The sequence below is a fragment of the Pieris napi genome, chromosome 13, assembly GCF_905475465.1.
Source record: "Pieris napi chromosome 13, ilPieNapi1.2, whole genome shotgun sequence".
NCBI lineage: Eukaryota > Metazoa > Arthropoda > Insecta > Lepidoptera > Pieridae > Pieris > Pieris napi.
This window is the reverse complement of record NC_062246.1, coordinates 4174126-4185617: the sequence shown is the minus strand read 5'-3', so window position 1 is coordinate 4185617 and position 11492 is coordinate 4174126. Positions and strand designations below refer to the sequence as shown.

The following is an 11492-nucleotide window of genomic DNA, read 5'->3' as shown; positions in this document are numbered from 1 at the left end:
GAATTTCAGTATACAATTTAGCAAAAAGGTGTCAAGAGAGTTGAAATAAATAGGTGAAAATGCTTGAGTAGCGTATTTACGGCACGTGAAAGAATATACATAAATAAACACGCCTTACTGTCCCTAAAAGTTAAAAGACATTTTCCCGTTTTTTCTAAGGAGATCTCGCAGAAAAAGCGTTTAAAGATGTATATTTATTAAATGGCACGGCTTTTTATTAAATATCTCAAATTAAAATTGAAATTCTAAAAGATTTCGAAGCGAACATCATATTATTTAACGAATATTTTATTTACTCTTTATCGACAACTTACAACTTTCTCAACTCTTATATGTTAGAAGAGGAACACAGTGCGGCCTTATCGTTATTCAGCGATCGTTCCCAGGCAATTCTTATATTATATGCCTTTATTAATAAATAGTTTTAAGTTAATCAGCCTTAAATATATTTAACTGATTTTTTTTCAATTGCCCTGGTGGTACCATATAGACCACGAAACATTGCCATATGAGAATGTCTTATCCATAATCCACAGGTGTGGTTTAAAACCAACACTCCACCATTGATCTAACTCAGATTAAAGTTTTAGCTAATCTTCTATACAAACCTTCTTCGAAGCGTAGGTAGAAACAATGGTGATTACAAATCGAATTTTTATCAAAATAAACAGGTATTAATATAAAAAAGAAAGATTTTTAAAAACGTATCTTTTATTGAAATCAAATTTGAATTTATTTAAACAATATCACTAGACTATAGATATACTACATAGAGTTGCTACAACAGTGGAATTGAATCAAATTATATAAAATTATAATACCCTGATAAGGATATATGCATCCATGCATTAGCACAGATACTAATTTCGATGTCTTACATCATTATACAAAATTTGTGACTGCATTATCCGAACAAAAGGTGTTGAAATAAATTTGCGTATTTCGTTAATTAATCTTAAACTTTGGTGCCAATTCCGTGTCTTATAGAGCTTAGTCGTTTCGAAGGTTGGTAATCATCATGGCTACTTTAATTTTGGTTGCAGCGATTCTGAACAATGACTTGGTGCTTTGACCAAACCAATGATTAGTCCTCCCTGCCACTTAAATGATTAGCTCGTCTCCAATCCTGTGTAGTGTAATGCTATTTTTATGAAACACACACACGCTTGCTAACGCTACGAACGGACACTTCCACTCTAGCCAATTGCTTCCAGATGAGTGCACGCTCTCTACAGCATGTATAAGTTTAGAGAGTTTGTTCAGGATTAGTTCATTAGTAACAAAAAATGCATGGTTTTTAACAAAATTGTATCACTTATATTATTTTATTAATCTGCGCTAGTAGGTATTTTCCATTTATATACTCTTTAGATAATATTTCTTTTGTATTTTTAAATAAATAATAATTATTAACAGATTATATATTTAGACATTACAGTCACAATATCACATAAGTACAGGGTTTTAATTATTTACATTACATACTTTACAATACGACGTAATATGTAAAATTTATTAACGTTTTTACAATTAATTACTTATTACTGATATACACCATTTGAACAAATGCAATGCACCGATCAAATGTAAGATTGATGATGGTCTGTATTTAATCCAATGAGCTTTTCCTTGCATTGCTGCGGGCGATTCTCCTAGAATGAAAAAATAATGGTTTTTAATCTTTTGCTTCTTATAGAACAGAGGGCAAACGGGCAGGAGGCTCACCTGATGTTAAGTGATGCACATGGATACTCTTTATGCCAGAGGGCTCGCGATTCCGTTTTAAGAATTGTTACACTCTTTTCTTGAAGGATCCTGAGTTGAATTGGTTCTAATCTATTATTATTTTTTTAATTTAGCTAGTCAAAGGGGGAACGGTGCCAGTATATTCGGAACCATGCCTAAAGGGACTCCTTTTAACAATATATTTTAGTTATTATATGTTAAGGTTAGTTATTTATTTATAACCAATTATATTTCTGAATATTATTTTTGCTCTGAGTTGTGGAGGATATTGATCATGACATTTCTAATTTTAGTGACATCCACAACTTGCTTATTTTAAAATGTATATTTTAAATCTATTCAAGACATTGCAAGTTGAAGGGCACGTCAATGTTGAGAGGATTACAAGATATTTATTTATTTATCTCTAAGCCATGGATATTAAATTAATATTTGTGAAATATTGGTCTTGATAGAAGATACAGTTAAACAAATCCTAGAAGGATACAAACTTGAAAATTTTGCAGCCTCTGGTCTAGACTACCAATTTTTTTTTATGGAATCTCGCTGTTGGTCTTAAAGGCCTTTACAGCTCAGCTCGGGCTGTTTTGCCGAGCGTAGCTTGTAACCACATGTGTATAATGACCGTTGATAACTGATAATTAATGTACCGATGACAAAAAAATATATTACCAACTTCCATCAAATAACATTTACGGTTATATATATTACTGTTTTTATAATTTTTTAAAACAATTACATGTAGATTTTGAATCAACGATGGCGATTTAAGAACATAATACAGACTAAAATAGACTTACGGTTGCAAAAATATACTTTGAAAGGATTTTAGCAGCCTTAAAGGCTGTAATAAGGAAGTTAACGTATAAAAATAACAAAAATAGTTCTTTAAAAATAACAAGTAAACAATACACTAATGGAAATATGGCGTTTATTATTATCAACAGCGTAATAAAGATACCCTCCGACCTCGAACACTTAAATAGAGGTTTATCTCAAAACTAAATATATTTTAACCTTTATGAATAGTAGTCATGAAACACTTAAGCATTCCACACAAAATGAAAATGAACGAGCGATAAAGCTTTATGTTGCGAGAAACGCATCAACGTTCATCAAAATTAAATTTACTGAAAAATTTTCATTAAAATTCAAACAAAATGCATATTCATTCAATTTATGATATAAAAAAAACATTTAACTTTTAAATCGAGCGTCTATATGTTATGCTTAGGAGTCAAATGTTTGGAATAGAATTTAAGTTTGCGCTTTCGAATGAAATAAACTTAGTTCGGAACTAGAAATTGAGTGAGCATTTTAGTTTAGTTACAAATGCATATGAAATTTATTACCATAGTACTTTTGAAACTTTGTGTATGTTTGGATTCAATCATCTTATCTGAAGGCATATTAAATGCATTGCCAGTAAAATTAGAAGTAATGCAAGTCAACAACAACTTATACGTCTTCAATATTATGCAAAATAGCGGTAACAATTTTAAAAAGTTGTAAGATCTTAATTAAATAATCCGAAATCGAAAAACCTATTTACAGAAAAAAAACACATCTTAATAAATTATGTAATTCACCTAATTATTTTTGAATGTATAGAACAGGAGGCTAGAGTCGGACCTGATATTAAATTATAAAACGTCTCATATATACATATATATGTCTTAGAATCCTTGCTATAACTGGAGTAATAAAACTGATATTAAAAGCGTTGATCGGTAAGCAATGTTCCAAAGTATTTCACGTATCATTGGACATTGGGTGAAATTGTTCCAGTCTTGCCAAATGTTCGTCCAACCGAGTTATTTACTTAACTGGTCAAAATTATAACTTTTATTGCTTTTATTTTTGTATTTAAACTTGCTAAAATGCTACAATTCCGATAACAAGGGTAAGAAATTTCCGAATTCTGAATCTGATTAATTGAGAAATCTGAGTAGATGATAAATTGTTAAACAGATCGCAATCCCGTATTACATTGTCGACTAGTCATAGCGTGAATTATGTTTTCATTGATTGTTTTCTAACCCCAATTTCTATGCAAAATAATTGTATATAATTTTTTCTTTGCATAAATTTTTGTTATTTTTCATTTTTGATTATTATTATTTTGTGTATTTCGTTAGTAATAAATGACATGGAACAGAATAAATAATTACCACAATATTAGTAGAGAAGAACTTCTTATACATTTTCTATTATAATACGCTGGTGAAGGTTTGCATATATTACAACTAAATATAAAAATATTGAAAGAAAACACTTTTTTACCAGAATGAAGTTTTGTATTATTATAAACTTAAAAAAATTTTACATAATTTTTTTGCTTTACAGCGTGTATGGTCACGGTTATGTTAATAAAATATTAAAAGACAATACTATAAAAAGATTTATTCACAAAACCGATCAAAAGAATCAACATAAGTATAAAATAAAAGCTATGTGAGAAACGTCTCTAAAACTAAAAGCCCATCTAACAGGCAAGAGGCATGTCAACAGACTGCTCTTCAAAGAGATTGGAACGAGGCAAAGCATTGCCAGGGGGATTGCAAAATATGTACCGTAACGGCCTATTGTGGTTCCGAGTGCTTTATAAAAGCTATATGAATATATTGTTTGATTAAAACCTTTACAATAATTCACCGTGCTGTATATTAAATATTCCAGAGGGAAATAATTGAATAACTAAGCGTCGGTTAGGAATTTAATAGATGGTATTCAATTCTTATATGATGGTATAATATTCTAATATACTTCCGCAATTTTAAATGCCCTACTAACTGCTGCTAACTTTAATATAGATTTTCCTTACCATTAAATTTTCAAATTCCATTCATTTTGTTTCAATCAACAATAGGTCAAGTATTACTGAAGATGCAATTTAACGAAACGGTATTTATTCAGTGTTATTGATTGCTTTGACAAATTAAGTTATTTCTAAAAGAATCTCATGAAAATACAAGTTCATTTATAATTCTTATGCATTCATAGGCGTGGTTGTTACACACGATTAATTATCTTCTACCAGTTTGCTTCTAAACAGGAAGGACAATAAACCAATAAGCACATACCAGTAAGTACATGTACCCTCACGGAAGCTGACTGCGCATTATCAGGTACACATTCGTATGCACCTGCATCTGACGTGCGCGCAGCCTGCACCAATAGCCTACTACTGCTATGGATCCCTTTTTCAGTCACCAACGATATTCCACCACGCGTTGAGTCGAAATTTATAGTCTGAAATTTTACAATTAGCTTTAATATAAAAGATCAGTATAAAGAGGAAAGGTTTCTAATGATGTGTTTTCGTTGTATGCAAACACAAAAACTACAGGTCCGAGTTAAAAAAATATTTTGTATTAGAATATATTTATTTCAAAAAAACAGAAATAATAACTTTTTTATTACAGGTATGAAAGGTATTTATGGCATGGAAGGGTAAAGATAAGGCATTGACCAGTGTAGTTTAAATTTTGAAATTTTATTGCAATAATTTATAACAAAGGATTTTTATAGGGTATTATTCTAGAGCCGAGTGTTTTCTAAGCGTGTAAGCACTGCCTGTATGGTTACAAGGTTATTTTCGGCAACAGAAAATGAATACAGACATGTGTTTTTTATAACAGAAAATAAAAAAATTAAATACTTGACTGATTATCTTATTAGATTACGTTTTAAAACTTATGTGGTTTATTTTTATATAAACGATTTTCTGAACTTTATTAAATATTTTTTTTTTTTTTTTTTTTTTTTTTTTTTTTTTTTTAAAATACCTAACAAAGCACATAGATGGATTTCATGGTGTATCAGAGCGCATAGCATTATTGAATTTAAAACTACCCGATTACAAGGACCCATGGACCATTATCCAGATCTATTCACCTACAGAACAAGCAGATATGGAAACAATTGGCCAGTTTTACCAAGATTTGAATAAAGCTTTGCAGACATATGCCCACAAAAATATCATCGTGATGGGTGACTTCAATGGTCAAATTGGCCAACGCCAACGGGACGAGGATGCAATTATAGGGCCCTATACATACAGCTCAAAACCTAGAAGCAGGAATGGAAAAATGCTCATAGACTTTGCAATGGAAAATAACTTGACCATATTAAACACCGTCTTCAAGAAAAAGAAAAACAGAATGTGGACCTGGTTGTCACCCGATGGAAAATCAAAAAACCAAATTGACTTTATACTGACCAACAAACATAAATTCTTTCCAAGCATAAATGTCATCAATAACCTAAATTTTAACACCAACCACCGCATGGTCAGAGCTGAGTTAAACTCATCCCAACCCAAGAACCCCAGACCAAAAATAAGTCGAGAAAATATAAAAATTAACAAACATCTGATAGGAGAAATAGCCAACTCACTAAACTCGAAACTTAAAGACTACAAATATGAAACAAAAGACGCCGACACACAGGAGAAATACAACTGGTTGGAAAATAAAATTGTAACCACTACTAAAGAACATAGCAAAAGGAAAGAGAACCTATACAACAGGATGACAGAAAAAACCGTCAACCTCCTTATCCAAAGAGCAGTGCTAATAAGTGCGAAAAATACTGGTAAAAATAGAAAAGAAATTGCAAGAATTAGTAAAGAAATAAAAGAAAACATTAGGAAAGACAGGAGACAACATCGTATGGAAACAATAGAGAGACATATTAGACAGACAGGAGGAATAAAGAAGGCGTACAAAGAATTAACTAACAAGAAAGAATGGATTGTTAAGATGGAAGATAGAAGAGGAGCGAAGAAAATTGGTAGACAAGAAATACTCAAAATCGCTACTGACTACTACACCGAACTATACAAAAATAACACAAATAAAAGAGAAATAGACTTACCAGAGTACGAAACGGTACCTTACATCATGCAGGAAGAAACTGAAAAAGCTATTGACACACAGAAAAATTATAAAACTCCAGGGCCAGATGGCATAACCAATGAAATACTAAAGCAAACGAAGGTAGCAGTGGCACCGATACTTACAGAAATTTTCAACTACGTGATAAACACAGAAATCATCCCAAAACAGTGGACTGAATCCATCATAATCCTTATATTCAAGAAAGGGAATCACTGCGATATTGGAAACTATAGACCCATCAGTCTAATGTCTAACATTTACAAGATTTTTGCAAAGATTATTTTGGAAAGAATAGGAAGGAAATTAGATGAGCAACAACCCATTGAACAGGCAGGATTCCGTAAAGATTTCTCGGTGCTAGACCACATCCACACTGTAAGACAAATTATAGAAAAATACAATGAGTACCAGCTTGTATACTACATAGCTTTTATTGATTACAGTAAGGCTTTCGATTCTTTGATACACTCAAAAATCTGGGAAGCCTTAAAGGAACTGGGTATAGAGCACAAATATATAAGAATTATAAAAAACATTTATAAACACAGTTCGGCTTGTATCCGCCTAGAAAAAGAAGGAAATAAATTTCAAATACAAAAAGGCGTGAGACAGGGTGACCCCCTTTCACCAACACTCTTTCTGGCCGTAATAGAAATGATCTTCAGGAATCTGGAATGGAGGGACATGGGTATAACTATTAATGGCCGCGCGCTAACGCACCTACGATTCGCTGATGATATCGTATTATTTGCAAAAACACCAGCTGATCTAAACAAGATGATAAATGATCTAGCATCGGAAAGTGCAAAGGCCGGATTGAAGCTAAACCCGGAAAAAACAAAAATCATGACCAATGGCAACAAAGACCCTGTAATAGTGGAGCAGAACCAAATCTCCTACGTGGAAGAATATTTATACCTCGGTCAACTGATGTCTCCAGACGATAACGGAAACAAAGAAGTCGAAAGAAGAGTTGCAAACAGCTGGAAAAAATATTGGAGCCTAAAAGAAGTGATGAAAGACAAGACCCTACACAATTCAACGAAAAGCAAATTATTTAACACATGCATCCTGCCAGTGCTGGCTTACGGGAGCGAAACATGGGCTTTAACAAAAAACGTAACAAATAAACTCTCCGTATGTCAACATGCCATGGAAAGGAGCATGACTGGGATCAAAAGAAAAGACAAAGTAAGGAGTAGCAACATCAGAGGAAAGACTAAGGTACAGGACATAACTTTGAAAATAAGAAGACAAAAGTGGAAATGGGCAGGCCACATGATCAGGGGAAAGGACAAATGGAGTAAAATAATCACACAATGGTACCCAAGAGATGGAAAGAGAAAGAGAGGTAGACCACAAAAAAGGTGGGACGACGACATTATACAAGTCGCGGGAACAACATGGGGTAGAGTGGCCATAGAAAGGCCAGAATGGAGAAGGTTGGAGGAGGCCTTTGCCATCTGGCAAACGGACAAGCAAAAGTGGAAGAAAAGTACAATATACGAAAAATAAAGAAAAATACTGGCATGTCCGAATAGAGGCTATAATAATAATAATAATAATAATTAAATAAATTAAAATATTTGTAGTAACTATAATTATATACATAGCCCTAAAACAATGTTACACATTATTCTATGAATATATAAAATACCTTATTTTGAAGAAAACAATTCATATGCGATCAAACAATTATTGAATAAACAAAATATATATTCCATTCCGTAAACTGACAAATAAGGTAAAAGAAAGTTTTATATGACCACTCCAGGACCAATACTTTCCCACGCAATAAACTCCATCGAGTGATTTATAGATTTAGTTCTATTGCTCTAGTTTTAAAAGTAGCAATTTATTAAATGTTTTAAAATGGAGCACAATGTATGAAACATTTCGGAATTTTTGTTTTCCATTCGCTGGGATATTCAATTTCGTGTACACTGTACATATTTGAAGTCGTACTTTAAGTTTATTTCAGTCACGTTAATACGAGGAAGGCTCTATACGTTTTCCTCGAAATAAATTACTTCACATCACAGACTAGAGTGCAGCTAAATCGACCAATATGTGAATCTAAGAATCGATAATCAGGGCACTTTTAAAATTAAGATTTTTATTTACTGCCTTCCACAGTTTTGTTTAAGAGTTAGTTGACGTAGTTTGCTCTAAGATATAATTGCTGTGTTCATAAACAGCAATTACATCTCAGGTATAAATTTTTACAAAAAATATTTGACAGTCTAGCACGGCTTGATTGATTCAATAATTTCAGTAATTAATTTTTCATTACGCCCGTGTTCTATATTCGAAATTTCATTCGTAATTGCTACAAAGGAAAAATGTACCTGTGTTAATGTTAATCAAGAAATCAATACCTATGTTAAAATAAAATATAAAGCTTAATATGAACTTAGTTTTAGATGGCGTATACGTGCAAAATTGTATCGCATATTATGTATTTTTATATTTTATTCCACGTATCTTGTAATACGGTTAATAATTTTTTTTAAAGTGTGGTGCCAATAAGTGTTAAACACACATGCTGTATGCTTCCGGTAATAGTACACCTCTCAATACATATCCAGCGAAAACAGTAGCTTTGAAAAATGTCCTGCATATACTATATTTTTATCATTTTTAATTCCTTTAAGACGTTATAAGGAGCATGATGTAATGATTGCAGTTTCATACAAACCTTTAGTACAACAAATAAACTAGGCGATTTCAAGAAGTGACCTCCATTTCGATTTAAGAGGCAATAAGTGTAAATTTAGAAGCATTTCGTGTCAGATTAATAAATTATATTTTGCTTTTTGATCTTACCATACGAACAAGTCCTAATTGCTACAAAGAGGCCAACCATTCAAGCGATTGGCGTACAACCAGGGCACGCGTTGAAGGTCGCGCGTTATAGCCACTAGGCCTACATTACTCTATAAAAATAATAATAATATAGCGTTTAAGTTCCGAAACTCTGTGATCTTCAATATATTTGACTACAGTATATCTATCTCAAAGTTCGGTGTGCGTCTTGGCAAAGGCCTCTAACCCTTTCCACTGTTCTCTATCCTTTGCTCTTCTCCAGTTGTAGCCTGCTGTTAGTTTGAGTTCGTCCTCCCATCATTTGCGTTGTCGGCCTCTTCTTCGTTTTCCGTCTCTAGTGTACCATTCCGTCATTATTTTGGTCAATTTTTCATGGAAGCTCCGTAGCATATGACCCGTTCATCTTCATTTCGTTTGATCTATCTTAGTGTGAATGTCTGTCACACCTGTTCTAGCTCTTATGTCTATGTTTCTTTACTTGTCTAATTCTTATTCTCAGCATGCTTCTATCGATAGCTCTTTGGCTGTCTGCTTGCATGTCCCTGTGCTGGTTAGAGAGTGCCCAAGTTTACTCTATGTATAGTTTACAGCTTATAAATCCAACATAGGCGCAATGTCGTCTAGGATTAATTTGTTGGCAGATTGCTTCATCAAGCAGACAAACACAGCATTCGCAAATGAGTTTTAAAACTATCTAGGAGTATTTTGTCTCTAAATATTCAAACTTTGTCCATTAGAGTCTTCATTAATCTTCAGCACGAGATACTATCAACAGTTGTACTTGTTTAATAGCATACTCACCATACTGTTTTCTAGATTGTGTAATGTGTATATTTCTTAGCTGTTCGTAAATATATCAAATTATTGCTTTATTAAACCATAATAATTTTTAATACATCCATTACTTATATACGTATCAGTTTCATATATTTGCATTTGTTTTCTTAACTATTATATATTATTCAGCTTTCATTTATTATATTAGAAAACAGCTCAATTGTTCAGTTCCTTATGATTCTGTTAGTAACATGATATCATTATTGGTGAACCAAATAACCATTTTAGATGGAAAACAACAAAATTCAATAACAAACGCAGATAGACAACCTAATTAGATACAGTTACATCGAATAGCTTAAACAAAGCAATAAATCTAAACCATAGTTTTAAACTGGCTAAGAACTGTCACATTGCACACAAACAAATGATATATTACGGTAATATGAATTTGCGGAAAGTTCCTTTTTGCGCGTTGTTTCGTTCCGAGGTCAAAGTTTACGAAATCTCATTAGTTATCAATTTGACAGAAGCTGTGAACTTTGATATTTCAGCGTGATAACTCTTGTGTAATTTTTATTGCTTTGAGAAGTTTGTTTTAGATTAACGCCCTGATAATTGAAGTTTTAGAAAATTAAAATGCTTTAAGACATGTATAATATTTGCAATTGCGTATTATTTTAACAGTTTATATTATTACATAAACAATTTACAGGCTATACAAATACGTTTATTGTGTTTTGTTTTAAAAAAAATTAACCGGTTATACTTAAGATATTAACTGAATTATTTTATTTATTTACACTTCGTTACATTGGTGGTGGAAAGTTTCTTGCCAGTTCTTCTTACCCGCTCTACGCCCTTGACTTGCGAACTGGTAGTAAATGTAAATTTACGATTAATTTAACTTGACGATTCAAAAGTGTGCTTGGTTACCCACTTGAATAAAGATATTTTGAGTTTGAGTTTGAGTTTGATTTATAGCAAACAAATTACATAACACATAAATATGATAAGGAAAGTAATGGGCGGCCTTATCGCTAACAACCGATCTCTTCCATGCCAGTGAAGAAAAAAAGAGAAAAGAAAAGAAATATGATCTTGATTTTTTTGACTTTGATCTGAATCTAAATTAATACAAAAAATGTAATAAAATAGACTAAAATGTAAAAAATATAGATAATCCAAAAGATAATCTCACGGATTCATGAATTGCTATGCAATACAAAAGAATAAGAAATA

General features: G+C 32.2%; 1 protein-coding gene across 2 annotated transcripts in view; it reads right to left on the bottom strand.

The window, feature by feature from the left end:
* Nucleotides 1–699: 699 nt before the first annotated feature.
* The window catches only part of LOC125055146 (zwei Ig domain protein zig-8-like), a 43013-nt gene continuing 32220 nt past the window's right edge, over nt 700–11492 (bottom strand). For both annotated transcript variants that reach the window (XM_047657418.1, XM_047657419.1), the window contains exons 6-7: nt 4830–4998; nt 700–1652 (exon numbers count right to left, since the gene is read on the bottom strand). In XM_047657418.1, the coding sequence (XP_047513374.1) occupies nt 1531–1652; nt 4830–4998 (291 nt within the window). In that variant the 3' untranslated portion in view covers nt 700–1530. The remainder of the gene's footprint in view (nt 1653–4829; nt 4999–11492) is intronic.